Source organism: Salmo salar, chromosome ssa29 (assembly GCF_905237065.1).
Source record: "Salmo salar chromosome ssa29, Ssal_v3.1, whole genome shotgun sequence".
Classification (NCBI taxonomy): Eukaryota; Metazoa; Chordata; class Actinopteri; order Salmoniformes; family Salmonidae; genus Salmo; species Salmo salar.
This window is the reverse complement of record NC_059470.1, coordinates 32,757,463-32,773,410: the sequence shown is the minus strand read 5'-3', so window position 1 is coordinate 32,773,410 and position 15,948 is coordinate 32,757,463. Positions and strand designations below refer to the sequence as shown.

At 42.9% G+C, this 15,948-nt stretch overlaps 1 protein-coding gene across 2 annotated transcripts; it reads right to left on the bottom strand.

The window, feature by feature from the left end:
• Window positions 1–8,733: 8,733 nt before the first annotated feature.
• LOC101448047 (cerebellin-2-like protein) lies at window positions 8,734–12,455 on the bottom strand. 2 transcript variants are annotated; one of them, XM_014181744.2, is made up of 4 exons: window positions 12,093–12,455; window positions 11,177–11,700; window positions 10,267–10,386; window positions 8,734–9,838 (listed from the first exon to the last, which is right to left on the bottom strand). In XM_014181744.2, exons 2-4 carry the CDS (start codon window positions 11,468–11,470, stop codon window positions 9,641–9,643), a joined length of 612 nt encoding a protein of 203 aa, XP_014037219.1. In that variant the 5' UTR covers window positions 11,471–11,700; window positions 12,093–12,455; the 3' UTR covers window positions 8,734–9,640.
• Window positions 12,456–15,948: the final 3,493 nt, after the last annotated feature.

Below are 15,948 nucleotides of genomic sequence, written 5' to 3'. Positions count from 1 at the left end.
TCGGATACCATCAACCCTTCAGGCCTTTTTGTGTTGGAAGGTTTGTATTTTGTACTGTAGTGCATTCCATGTAATTTGGGAATTCAGTGGGTTCTGGAAGTCTTTAACAGTTGATTCTAAGATGTTTCTATTTGAACCAAAAAGATTGGAGAAGTGGTTTACCCATACATCTCCAGATTGAATAGATAACTCTTCGTTCTGGTGTTTGTTTAGAGTTTTCAAGTTTTTCTCAGAAGTGAAGATTCTACTAACTCTTAAATTACATTGAGCTGATTTCTGATGTGCTGTTCCTTCTTTTTCCGTAGTGTATTTCTGTATTGTTTTAGTGATTCACCATAGTGAAGGCGTGGACTCAGGTTTTCTGGGTCTCTATGTTTTTGGTTGGACAGGTTTCTCAATTTCTTTCTTAGGTTTTTGCATTCTTCATCAAACCATTTGTCACTGTTGTTCATTTTCTTCTGTTTTCTGTTTGAAATGTTTTGATTTGATAGGGAAGCTGAGAGGTCATATACAATGTTTAGGTTTTGTCACACCCTGACCTGAGAGAGACGTTTTATTTCTCTATTTTGTTCAGTCAGGGTGTGGGGTAGGCAGTCTATGTGTTATATTTCTATGTTGTCTTATTCTTTATTGGCCTAGTATGGTTTCCTATCAGAGGCAGCTGTCTATCGTTGTCTCTGATTGGGAATCATACTTAGGCAGCCCTTTCTCCCACGTTCAGTTGTGGGATCTTGTTTTTGTACAGCTCAGTTAGCCTGCAGAACGTGACGGTCGTTTTCCATAGTTTATTGTTTTGTTTTAGTGTTCTGAATTAAATAAAGAAATATCATGAGCACTTACCACGCTGCGCTTTGGTCTACTCCTTTCGACGACGGTTTTCTACTGCCAAGTTTACACCTTCACTACTACAGGGTATTACAATGAAACCTTCTGTCCAGGAAATTGCCTAGAGGGCATTGTTGTTGCCTAATTGTTTTTTTTGGTAGGTTTCCACCATACATTCCTTTCATCTATAGCATTTCTTAATATTATTCAGTTGATTTGGCTTTGATGCCTCAGGATTGAGCATAACTCTGTTCAACTGTGATTTTTCTTCCTGTGATCTAATAGGGGTGTCAGTGGACTGACTGTGAACGCTCTAAGAGACTCTGGGTTAAGGTCAGTGATAAAGTAGTCGACAATACTACTGCTAGGAGATGAGCTATCGGTGTACCTACCATAGGATTCCCCTCGAACCCTACCATTGACAATGTACATACCCAGCGTCTGACAAAGCTGTAATTGTTACCCGTTTTGGTTGGTTATATTGTCGTAGTTGTCTAGGGGGGCATATGGGGGAGGGAACACTGTCACCTCCAGGTAGGTGTTTGTCCCCCCGTGAGCTGAGGGGGTCGGGTTCTTATCCAGTTCTGGCCTTTAGGTCGCCACAGACTAGTACATGTCCCTGATCCTGGAAATTGTTGATCTCCCCCTCTAGGATAGAGAACATGCCTCGTTAAAGTATGGGGATTATATTGGGGGATATAGGTAGTCTAGGATAGAGAACATGCATCGTTAAAGTATGGGGATTCTATTGGGGGGATATAGGTAGTCTAGGATAGAGAACATGCATCATTAAAGTATGGGGATTCTATTGGGGGGATATAGGTAGTCTAGGATAGAGAACATGCATCGTTAAAGTATGGGGATTCTAGTGGGGGGATATAGGTAGTCTAGGATAGAGAACATGCATCATTAAAGTATGGGGATTATATTGGGGGGATATAGGTAGTCTAGGATAGAGAACATGCATCATTAAAGTATGGGGATTCTAGTGGGGGGATATAGGTAGTCTAGGATAGAGAACATGCATCATTAAAGTATGGGGATTCTAGTGGGGGGATATAGGTAGTCTAGGGTAGAGAACATGCATCATTAAAGTATGGGGATTCTAGTGGGGGGATATAGGTAGTCTAGGATAGAGAACATGCATCGTTAAAGTATGGGGATTCTAGTGGGGGGATATAGGCAGCACACATGAGGCCAGGTTTCTCTGTTATTCATTGTATTAATTTCTAGCCAGATGTAAAATGTTCCTGTTTTGACAAATTTAATAGTGTGGGTTAGGTCTGCTCTATACCAAATTAGCATACCCCCTGAGTCTCTTCCTTGTTTCACACCTCGTAGTTTGGTGGATGTGACTACCAGCTCTCTGTAACGTAGAGGGCAACCGGTGAGTCCGTCTCTTTTATACCATGTTTCTTGTAGGATGACAATGTCTGTATTTACAAATTCTTTGATGAAGTCCAGGTTCCTACTCTTTAGGTCAAAGGCAGATGATCTCAGACCTTGTATATTCCAGGATGAGATGGAACACAAAGCTTTTACTATCTCTCTCTCTATTTCTCCTGTCTCTTTCTCTCTCTCTATTTATCCTCTCTTCATTCTCTCTCTATTTCTCCTGTCTCTCTCTCCTCTCTCTATTTATCCTCTCTTCATTCTCTCTCTATTTATCCTCTTCATTCTCTCTATTTCTCCTCTCTCTCTCTCTCTCTCTCTCTCTCTCCTATTTCTCCTGTCTCTCTCTCTCTCTCTCTCTCTCTCTCTCTCTCTCTCTCTCTCTCTCTCTCTCTCTCTCTCTCTCTCTCTAGGGAACTGATTGACACAGGGGTCTTTCCACAGAGACAGGTGTCTGTCTGATGTTTGGGTCTGTGATATATGCCTCATTATTTGGTAGGCAAACAGATGCATTATTAACCAGCCACCGTGCCGTGCATGCTGTCTAACTATCCTCTCTGTGTATTCTCCCTGCTTGCTACTGTGTCTTCTCATTCATGTGTAAATTAGCCCGGTCATCAGGCGGCCATGACGGTGATCGCAGGGGCTTTCAACCTAACAATCACTTTCAATAGAAGTTACAGATGCTGCACATCCTGAGTGGTGCAGCAGTCTAAGGCACTGCTTCTCACGTGTTTGAGGTGTCACAACAGACACCGTGGTTTGATTCCAGGCTGTATCAGAACCGGCTGCAATTGGGAGCCTCATAGGGCAGCGAACAATTGGCCCAGCGTCATCTGGGTTTGGCCGGTGTAGGCTGTCATTGTAATAAAGAATATGTTCTTAACTGGCTTGCCTAGTTAAATAAAATTACTAAATGGTTGTGAGCAGGTGCTGGATATCAAGAAATGATTCAATGTTCCACATCTTGGAAAAGTGTGTTTCAATGCAGTTACCGTATGACCACTTTCTGAATCGTTTTTTCATCAGCTCTGACCTTTTTGTTGCTGACACGATTATATTCAGATCTGTGATCGGTCTTAGCATTAACATGTGATTAAAGAATAAACATTTTGAGGTTTTATTCCTTTGGAGGGGAAGAGCACATGTGGTTACGTGCCTGTTGCTATGCAGACAAAGCTGTGGCCATTACTGCAGGGCCATGAAATGAACAGAGATCGTTTAGAGAGAAACATATGAAAGGAGGTTTTAAAGTTGATATAAAAGTGGTCATTAGGGCTAACTATAAAGCCTGTCATTCAGCATGCATTTCCTTTTCAGCTTGCAGCCACATTATATATTACATTGACGGGGGGGGGCAAGGCATCGTTTAAACCCAGAAGGAAGTGTCGCTACGTTTGCCTGAAAGCACCTGAATATAAAAATACTGCTGTGAAAGGATTATTGTCACCTAGAATCACACTTAGGCCAACTTTAGCCACAAATGGATAACTGAGGAACACTTGAGAAAATGAGTGGTAGACATTTTGTGTCAGGGATTTTACTTGCAGTGACTACTTATATTTACTGGACTATTATTCATTGTTCAATAAAAATGTTAAATACAGTACATGGTCAGTGTTTCTCTTGTGATTATGAGGCTTGAGTTGTTCTTCAGCGTCCCCCATGAGGAAAGCATTTAAGCAGGATGGAAGTTCTATCAGTTTTTTTTTATTTGTATAGGGAGACAATAGAACACAGCCTGGATGAAACTCTGAACAGCAGGCGGTGAAACATGTATCCTTCTGCCAAGATGACGATCGCTCCAAAAATCTGAGAGATAGTGAGCCAATCTGTGTGTCTGATAGCGTCAAACTTTGGGCCAACTACAGGCATCGGCTTGTCGTCATCCGACAAGCAGTCCGGTCCTCTAATGTTTAGAGGACTCTGTGGAGAACCAGATGAAATACTATTAAAGTGGAGAACAACAGCCCCTCACAATCACATTGCATATTGATTCATGAGGTCCACTTGGTTTTTCAGCAAAGCGAAATACACACAGCTATAAATGGTCCAAACGTGTATAGTTACTTAAACTCTTTAGGGCAGGGGTCTCAAAGTCCACTAACAGCTTGTAATTTGAAGGCAATCCGGTGACTAACGGTGATCGTCAATGGGATCAAACTTATTTCCATGGTATTTACTCGGTACAGTTTTCATGAAGACGTGAGTAGTTATCCACCGTTTTACGCCACTGTTGGTGACAATAAATGAATGATCTTATTTCAGCTACTGTAGATAGATCAAACGTCAGGCAAGGATATTATACACAAAAAATACTCCCTAAATATTGACGATTGAACGGCAGGCGAAGGCTATTAAATTCCAACATCGTTACAGTTGTAATGCTCTCTGGATGACAGCCCTCCAATCAACACCAGAGGACATCAATATGGGATTGCTCTAATCGATTTACTGTTGTGTTTTTCTCTGTCAGTTTTGAAATGTTTAGGTATGTGGCATTTTGTTCAAGCCTGACTGGCTAGGAATTACAGTTGTGTGTCTGCGGGGAGCATCTAAGCGTGTGTGTGTATGTGTGTGTGTGTGTTTGTGTGTGTGTTTAAGAATCCTCGCCAAACGTACAGTTTAATGAATAACTGAAATTACCATTCACTTAGAACTGGCCACAGATAATATGCCTCCGATGACTTTAATATGTCATTTAGACTGTAATGCATGAAGTATTGTCGTGCTGTGAGGGCTCACATTGAACTTTACGATCCCGCTGGGTGATCGGCTAAAATGGACCATGAGCCCAGAGATGAAGCCACAAAGGATATTTAACAAGAAGCACACCAGCCACCAAGAGACTAACTATGAAACAGCCACATATTTAACAAGAAGCACACCAGCCACCAAGAGACTATGAAACAAAGACGTCTTTAAAACATGAAAAGACTATATTAGCTCAGTGGGTGGTGCCAGTTGTATCGTTATATTTATGGGGCCCACAAAGCACAATATGCTGCTGTCTGTGAATTCATAAAGTCCCCCCCCCACATAAACAGGGATTGATGGTGCTATTGTGGCAGACACATGGTGTTTTATCATTTCACATCTTTGATAAATGCCGTAGATATCAAACACCCAACACAACCATGGTTCACACTTATAAACGAGTGCTGCTGCCAGAAGACGTAAAGATGTGCACGTCAGCCGGGTGGCTAATATCCATGCTACATGGCGCTAACATCAAATCCACTCATCCAGCCAGGTGGCTAACTTTCATATCCATGCTACATGGCGCTAACATCAAATCCACTCATCCAGCCAGGTGGCTAACTTTCATATCCATGCTACATGGCGCTAACATCAAATCCACTCATCCAGGCAGGTGGCTAACTTTCATATCCCTGCTACATGGCGCTAACATCAAATCCACTCATCCAGCCAGGTGGCTAACTTTCATATCTGTGCTACATGGCGCTAACATCAAATACCCTCATCCAGCCAGGTGGCTAACTTTCATATCCCTGCTACATGGCGCTAACATCAAATCCACTCATCCAGGCAGGTGGCTAACTTTCATATCCCTGCTACATGACGCTAACATCAAATACCCTCATCCAGCCAGGTGGCTAACTTTCATATCCCTGCTACATGGCGCTAACATCAAATACACTCATCCAGTGACAGTCGGGCTATATGGTGTTTTGGAGTTATCATGGCTAGCAGCAGATCGCCGATATTGTACAAGCTTCCTGTGGAAAGAGATTCATTTTGAGAAATCAAGCCTTGAATAGATAAGCGAATGAGATACTACTATAATAAGGGAAATCAATGGCCCTAAAATAGACTGTTTGAGTTAGTATGGGCTTAATCACAAGTTTATAGAGCGTTATACAGTGCTGTCCAAACAGCTATGGAGAGGGAGGCGATGAGTGGTAGGTTGGTTTCCAGGTCCATTCTACTCTTATAGCTGGCCTGTCATCTGTCTTAGTAACAGCAGGCCGCCCTGCTCTGCTGTGCTCTCAGCTGTTGGTCCCATTAGAACATTTAGGTCTCGTTATGGAAAAATGAATGGCCATATCAACCAGATGTGTACTAGGGGGGCAGGTAGACCAGTGTATAGAGCGCTGTGCCAGCAACCTTTCAGTTGTTGGTTTGAGTACCCGCGCCGACAAGGTGAAAAGTCTGTAGATGTGCCCTTGACAAGGCACTTAACCCAAATGTGCAAGGTACTATGATGGCTGACCCTCTAAAACAACCCATTTCACTTTACCTATATGTTACAATAAAACATATTTTTGTATAGAAAGTGCACTCATAGTGTCTGCTATGTTCAGGATAGGAACTGTATAGACCTAGTCAAGGCTGATTCCCTAGACAGTTGCCAGCTGGGTTCCACTTCCAATGCCAATTCTGCTGCCATCTTGGATTTTTTCATGAAGATTTCTTGGACATTACATTTTATAAGATTGTTTTGAATAATAGGCTATACAAATCTCTTTATTTTGTGCCATTGACATGTTTGATAGGTGAATATAAAGTCACTAAAAGAGATTCTGCTGAGATAATAAACTTCCATCAATATTAGTTTAGAAATGATCATCTGCATAAGAATATTTTAGCATTCTTTTGAGGATAGCAGATCTCAGCCAATCCCATTGATCCAGCCCTAAAGTAAGCCATCTTGCTGTTGTCATGACTGCTTGGCTTACAGCACAATGCACACCTGCATCATTATCAAAATACCAGACCTGGGTTCAAATATTATTTCAGTTATTTCAATTACTTTTCAATACATGTATTCAGTTAACCTTTATTTGAAATAACAAGTAGCTGAATATTGGAATGTATTTGGAAATACACTAGGAAATACTAAAATACACTGACTCGAATACACTCCCATAAATTTAACCAAGGTATTTAAAGATAGTATTTGAAAATATATTTGAAAATACTTTCAAATTCAATTTGTTCAACAAATGCTCAAAAAAGTATTTAAATAGAAAAAAACCTCAAAAATACAGAACAGAAGTGTTTAAATATAAAATACTCAAACACATATTTGACCCCCAGGTTTGGTCTCCACTTTTAGAGAACAAAACTACCTTCCAATCCGTGTGATCACACGCGCAAAGCCATTTGAGCACCGCCTTCGCCTTCGCCTCATCCTGATACGTTCAAATAACCAATGAAGAAAACTCCAAAACCCGAACTAATGCTGCTCGTCATCACATACGTCCCATTCAATCTCCACAGATTATTCGGGCTACACGCACAATCTGCCAACGAGAGATAAGGCATAAACATCGACAGTTTATGATACTATAGATGCCTGAAAGCATTTGCAACCTTAGCTGTTTAAAACGATGTACTTATCTAAAACAACCCATGAGCTGTTTAGCATCACGTAGCAACAGTCAAGTAAGTGGTTTTGGGTTCCAAACCACAGACGTTCTGAGGGTCCAATGCAAAGGTCAAAGTAAAGTATTCCAGTGTAGCCTAATAAGACCATAACGGAGATGGTATGTACACATACGATTTGTCATGGTTTCCTCTGGATAACGGCCTGTGGGTTTCAGCAAGGCGAGATTGGGACGCAGCCCCCGAAGGAAACCAACAACGACAAAATCCTAGGTGTACTTACCATCTCTGTTATGTTCCTATAGGGCTAAACTGTAACTACCCCACACCAATTCCTTTTGTTGTACTATCTGTTTCATTTATGGCCGTTATCTTTCACAATGTTTGTTTTAATTAGTTCCCCTTTGACCTACATTAGAGAACCAATGGCAATAAGACTGCGTTGTAGAGGCCTATATTCCACATCTAGGCACCATGAGGTATAACATCTACTTATGTATTTACTATCACACACACACACACACACACACACACACACACACACACACACACACACACACACACACACACACACACACACACACACATTACCTCTGCAAATAGACCAGGCATGTACATAGCCTTACGTTCTACATGATAAGATAGTGAAGACCTGATCCCTTGGTTCCTGCCTGATGGAGGGTTGTTTTTCTACAGTAGGCCCAAAACAATATCACATTGTCTCTGCATTGCATAATTATTTAGCGAAGATAATAACAGTGAGTGAGTACTTGTCTCGCCACTCAAATCAAAATATAGCGGTTTTGAGAATGTCAGTGTGCTATTGTATTGTATTGATTTGTCTATGCTTTGATCTCACAATAATGAAACATGCAAAGTTGATAACAATCTGTTTTCAATTTTGAAACCACGAGAGTTGTATGCGTGTTGGTGTGGGCTCCAGTGCTCTGTGAAGTGTGGCATTGCATTCTGTTCAAGCGGCTGCTCGTTCAGCACCATGGACAGCGTCAGTCAATAGTGCGCTACAGGTCTGAGGACGTTTGCTGTACACTACTTTATTATTGACCGATTCTATCACGATTACTTTCCTGATGCCTTTTCGACCTTGCATGTCATTTGCAAGGCTAAACTGCTAGCCTATATAATAAAAGTGAATACATACGCGTATACAATGCAATATTATTTATTAGGCGGGACATCATATAATTGGGATTTTTCTGTTGTTATTTTCACAATGTACATTTGTGAGCAACGTCACTGGACACAATATCAGTTAAAGCTACGCAGATCCGAAATGTAGAACACACCATAATGTGAATATGTACTTTATAAATTAGATCAATATTTTTTTGTAAAAGAGTTTCTATAGATGTCTCCATTGGCTGAAATATGTCGCTTTTTGAAAAAAATCTTTTGTATCGTCTCTTGATAGTTAGGCAGCCTATATTTGCCTTCTTTTCAATATGTTCAGCATCCAAACGGAACACCATGAAAAGCACAAAACAAAAACATTCTTCCATTCCTGCAACAACAACAAAAAGCCATCGGCGTGAAAGCACTCTTCTTCTCCTGGACGTCCATAAGAATTCCATACACCTCACTTGACGGAAACATTATTATTTAAGGCTACACAAACACAAAATAGAGAGAGAATTGGTAAATACACGTTAGTTCGGGAAGTTTTAAGCTTTTCGATTCATATAATATTATTCTCATCTGTTCAGCAGTCAGGGTACACAGAGGTAGACTGACTTGACAGTCTGTTGACAAAAGTTGGTTGACTCCCAAGCGATAAAATCCAAATAATCGACAAGTTGTAGGCCTATACATCACGGGTAGATCTATTCGATTATCCTTCCACATATGGTTTTAGTCGATGGATTTGGATGTACGAACTCCATGGAAACGTTAATGTTTGAATGAAATAGATACTGTAAAGTGTGTAGTGTGTACACATATGAATCTGTCTTCTTCCTCTGACAGTTCACTTCAAATAAAATAGCAAATGTTTTTTTTTTATCGTTCCTCAACCATGGAGGAGTCACGTTTGCGATTTCCGTGATCACATATTAAATTATAGTGGAAAGACTAGGAAGCCTGAGAACGTGGAATATTTCCATCCACCCATGAGCGTGCCCCGTTCCAGCTTCAGATACACCCGGTCCTCGCGCTCCAACTGCAGAAGAACGCCGTTGCTTGCCGCCTCCCGAGTGACGTCCTGGTCACCGGCGAAAGCTGATATGATCGGGTAATCGTTCTGCATCAGGTTGACCTGGGGTAACGGAAACAGCACGATCATAATTCAGACCTGTTACATAGTAGGCCTACTCTATTTACGCACCAAATAATGTACCCATTTGTGTAGGCTGCTCCACGACATACAACAATATTTACGCACCAAATAATGTACCCATTTGTGTAGGCTGCTCCACGACATACAACAATATTTACGCACCAAATAATGTACCCATTTGTGTAGGCTGCTCCACGACATACAACAATGTTTACGCACCAAATAATCTACCCATTTGGGTAGTCTGATCCACGACATACAACAATATTTACGCACCAAATAATCTACCCATTTGGGTAGGCTGATCCACGACATACAACAACACACTAAAGAAGACGAATTAGGCCTACCATCAGAAAACTTTCAATAGAGATCATAGTGAAGCAAATGTTGACAATTTGTCTTACCTGTATGGTCTGTCTGTTGTAGACCTTGACCACATGAAAACCGAAGCTGTATATTCCCCTCCTTGGCGCCTGGAAGACACTCGCTTTCAGATCGAAATGGTTGCCGATGTTCACTAAAGCCTGAAACACAAAGTGCGTCAACATGACGCACAATCAGCACCCAGAGTCAAAGAGTAACAGACTGAGATACGGCAAGAGTTAAACTAGCCAAATGATCAAGCACTTACACTCTGCATGTGGTGACCTTAAGGCGCAACGCACAATCAATTGGCCAACGCTGTTTGCCTGTAGGCTACAGCTCACTGTTTTACAGTTGGACAATACATGTTTCTAATTGAAGACGATCAACGCAGCTGTAATAGCTAATGGGGATGTGGGGTGGGGGGTGGGGGGGGGGGGGGGTGTAATTAACATAATACTGTCCATAGTATCCCAGCTCACCAGCGGGGCGCAAAAAAAAAATACTCCACTTGATGTTTGGAGCATTTACAGCAGCAGTCACATCTATAGTACACCGCAGTGTCTGCGTCCCTCAAAACTACAGCATAGACAGAACGGACTAGATACAACAGCTGACGTCTTTTCAAATCAACTTGCAACGAGCTGCAGCTTTTATGAATAGGCTATTTGGGGCAAATTACGCACGACGATCACAATGTTCCCATTATCATGTTCTGATCCCCAGAACTACTCTCAAGTTATTTAATGAAAGAGACACAAGGGAAATGTGCGCGTCTCCAAACGGATCAATGCAACCCACGACAAGTTATCATAACCTTCTACAGGAATACAATAATGTTGTAGCAGCTCCAGAAAAATATATATCAAACAACTTCTTCTTAATCCCCACATTAATTATCTATCCAGATAGGGACAATATTTGCATGCGCAAATTCCGGGGACGACTGACCTGGTCAAAGTAGATGGTCATGGACGTGTTGCTCATGTCGGAGGGCTCGTGATTCGTCCCGCGCACCGCGGAGAAAGCTACCTTGGCGCCGGCCGACCGGACGGATATCCCGAGCGATGAAGTCACGCCTCCGTCCGAGGACGGGTTGGAGTCGCAGACCACCAGACACTTCCCCTCAAGTACGATGGGCTCCGTGTCGTTCTGGCCGGCGACGCAGCGCACCACGCCGTATCCCATGAGAAGGCTGAGCGCCAGCATGGCACAGGGGCCCGGGCAGCGGGCTGGCACCACCATGTTCTGGTCGGAACTCTGATCCTTCCTGTAAACACTAATCCTGACCGGCAGCTCCTTGGAGGTTTGATAGGACGTGATCACCTGGTCCAACCTTAGTCCTCTCTCTCGCTCTCTCTAACATGCACACTTTGACACACACACACACACAACCTATGTTTCTCACACTCCCCTCCCTCCTGTGCGTTTCAGTTGATATTAGGCTGGTCTTCAGACAGCTGGTGTGGTGTTTCCTGGTGATTAAGAGACAAATAACAACGGATTTATGACAGACCCCATTAGGTGTTTAAGAGACAGACTACTACACTGAGTGCTAAAACATATTCACTGGAATCCTACTATAGATACAACTCGTGCGTAATACGCACAGAAGGTATTTTGTAGGTGCGTCAACTCTATGGTATTTCATTTAAGCTATATCATTCATATTAATTAATATTAGTCAGACTTATCACTTCCCATGCACGTTAAATACTTGTGGAATTTGGAAATCCTAAAAACAATTAATTGTATATTTATTCCTCTCAAGTTTAATTTGGCTACTCTTATACTAACCTACTCTTTTCTAACACAAGTACCAAACACCATAGCCATCTGTTTCCCTGAAAAGGCGCCTGGACGTTACCTGTAGTATCCATAGCGTCTCTCTCTCACTCCGCATAGGAAGCAGCGCGCAGAGTGAACTGAGCAGTGAGCTCGCCTTCTGTGCTGAAAATGGATCCCCCCTCGCTTCCCTTTCGAGGGCGACTCACGCCCATCCTTTATATTCAAGTACAGTAGAATGTCGACAGCACCGCGTACAATGACTCTCCACTCACTAGTAGACTAGTAGAATAAGCACACGTCTCGATTAATGAGTTTGTTTACATAACCAGTTGAATGTTGTGAGATCATACATCACCGGACCTCACGGGACAGCAGAGTTCACGGCTGACTCCCAGTGTGCAGCCGCAATTTATTTCCCCCTGTCTTATCGCGCGCTGATTAATCAGAGATGAAAGGGTAAGACAAGAGGATATCATTGCTTTTTGCGCTATTCCTATAATTGGTTATGCATGATGTCACTAATTTGAGCTCAAAGATGGCAGTTTTACAGGAACCACAGCGAAATACTTGTGCGACACCAAATGGTAGAAAGGCGATACTGTCCGCTGGTCTTTTTTTCTCTCACCACAGGTGCATGGTGAACTTGTCTTTGACTAATGAGGAGAATTGTCAAACTACCATGCTATCCTGTTTTGATTTACAAGGCTTGTGTTTCTGATGCAAAATCAGAAGGTTAAATTGAACAGCAACTTGCAGTCTCTCATTACCACTACGCTGTGATTAGCTATAGCAGTGGGGAAATTACATGAGTCTATATTGCTTTGCGACCTTCCAATTCATTAACAGGGTATCTATGAATACTGATATTATGTCTATCTGATATTACTGATCATATTGGCTGGAGGGACGATTGGTCGGGATTCAGTTCCATTTGTTTGTCTTGCTTCAAACATGTACAGTGAAGCAACATGTGATTTCAGTTAATTAATTTGACTTAAAACGGTTAATGAATAATTATTATTTTATTTTAACTAGGCAAGTCAGTTAAGAACAAATTCTTATTTACAATGAAGTCCTAAGAACAGTGGGTTAACTGCCTTGTTCAGTGGCAGAACGACAGATTTTTACCAGCTCAGGGATTCGATCTACAACCTTTTTGGTTACTGGCCAACGCTCTAACCACTAGGCTACATGTCGCACCATTGACACTTTGGAATCCCTCACCCCAAGGGCCAAGGGTTTACCCACCCTGATCCTAACCACGTGTCCGGACCAGGAAAAACTCTGCTCCCTATATACAATGTATTATATGACGTGTAGGCCGTCATTGTAAAACATAATTTGTTCTTAACTGACTTGCCTAGTTAAATAAAGGTTCAATAAAAAAGTATTATTATTAAATATAATGTACCCCCAGCCCTACCCTCTCTGCCCAGCCCTGTCCAAACATGTCATAATACCTTTGAAGAACTCTGCAGAAGGGTCCCCATCATGGCTCCTTGTCTCTGATGGAACTAACGGGTTCTTCCTCAACTGCTGAAGCTTCACCTAACCTTCCCAATGAGCTGTCACTCTGCAGCTCTAAGATTAGCTAATTGGCCAGATAACATTTGAATGTCTTGGCCATGTTCTGTTATAATCTCCACCCGACACAGCCAGAAGAGAACTGGTCACCCCTCATAGCCTGGTTCCTCTCTAGGTTTCTTCCTAGGTTCTGGCCTTTCTAGGGAGTTTTTCCTAGGGAGTTTTTCCTAGCCACCGTTCTACACCTGCGTTGCTTGCTGTTTGGGGTTTTAGGCTGGGTTTCTGTACAGCACTTTGAGATATCAGCTGATGTAAGAAGGGCTATATAAATACATTTGATTGATTGATCTATAACGCAAGGAGTTCAGATTCACATACTATGATACGTTTGATTACCCCAGGGAAGGATCGGAGGCAGGAAGGATCGGAGGCAGGAAGGATCGGAGGCAGGAAGGATCGGAGAGGAGAGGAGAGGAGGGGGAAGGTGTATCGTTAAGGATCTTTTAGGTACAGTATGTCATCCACATTTTAAATGCAATTAAAATTAGATCTTTTGACCAGAGGCTGTGTTAGATTGTCATATTTAAGCAATAAGGCACGAGGTGGTGTGGTATAGGGCCAATATACCACGGCTAAGGGCTGTTCTTAAGCACGACGCATTGTGGAGTGCCTGGACACAGCCCTTAGCCATGCTATATTGGCCATATACCACAAACCCCTGCGGTGCCTTATTGCTATTATAAACTGTTTACCAACGTAAACATTTTTTTTTGTCATACCCGTGGCATATGGCCTGATATACCACGGCTGTCAGCCAATCAACTTTCAGGGCTGGAACCACCCAGTTTATAATCATCCATTTTGCAACGTTATCTATTCATCAATTATTTATTTTTTCTATTCAATCATTTAAGTTCTTCCGTCCACCCTCCACCCATCACCCTCTAACCATCACCCTCCACCCTCCACCCATCACCCTCTAACCATCACCCTCCACCCATCACCCTTTAACCATCACCCTCCACCCATCACCCTCTAACCATCACCCTCCACCCATCACCCATCACCCTCCACCCTCCACCCATCACCCTCTAACCATCACCCTCCACCCTCCACCCATCACCCTCCACCCTCCACCCATCACCGTCCAACCATCACCCTCCACCCTCTAACCATCACCGTCCAACCATCACCCTCCACCCATCCCCCTCCACCCATCACCCATCACCCTCTAACCATCACCCTCCACCCATCACCCTCCACCCATCACCCTCTAACCAACACCCTCCACCCATCACCCTCCACCCATCACCCTCCACCCATCACCCTCCAACCATCACCCTCCACCCATCACCCTCCACCCATCACCCTCCACCCATCACCCTGTAACCATCACCCTCCACCCATCACCCTCCACCCATCACCCTCTAACCATCACCGTCCAACCATCACCCTCCACCCATCACCCTCCACCCTCCACCCGTCCACCATCACCCTCAACCATCACCGTTCACCCATCACCCTCCACCCATCACACTCCACCCATCACCCATCACGCATTTGTATTAAGCATATAACAGCTTTGAATGCTGTATGAAATCTGAAATATTTTGACATCATAACCATCAACACACTGGAAGCCTTATCTGTTATTCCACATGCATGTTCCTTTATCTGTCATTCCACATGCATGTTCCTTTATCTGTCATTCCACATGCATGTTCCTTTATCTGTAATTCCACATGCATGTTCCTTTATCTGTTATTCCACATGCATGTTCCTTTATCTGTAATTCCACATGCATGTTCCTTTATCTGTAATTCCATGTGCATGTTCCTTTATCTGTTATTCCACATGTATGTTCCTTTATCTGTTATTCCACATGTATGTTCCTTTATCTGTTATTCCACATGTATGTTCCAGGCTGACAAGGTAAAAATCCTTCGTTCCGCCCCTGAGCAAGGCAGTTAGCCCACTGTTCCCCGGGTGACGAAGACGTGGATGTCGATCACATGCGGAAGACACATTTCAGTTAAAGGCATTCAGTTGTACAACTGACTAGATATCCCCCCTTTCCCTTTCAGTTGTACAACTGACAAGGTATCCCCCCTTTCTCTTTCAGTTGTACAACTGACTAGGTATCCCCCTTTCCCTTTCAGTTGTACAACTGACTAGGTATCCCCCTCCCCCTTTCTCTTTCAGTTGTACAACTGACAAGGTATCCCCCCTTTCTCTTTCAGTTGTGCAACTGACTAGGTATCCCCCCTTTCCCTTTCAGTTGTACAACTGACTAGGTATCCCCCCTTTCCCTTTCAGTTGTACAACTGACTAGGTATCCCCCCTTTCCCTTTCAGTTGTACAACTGACTAGGTATCCCCCCTTTCTCTTTCAGTTGTACAACTGACTAGGTA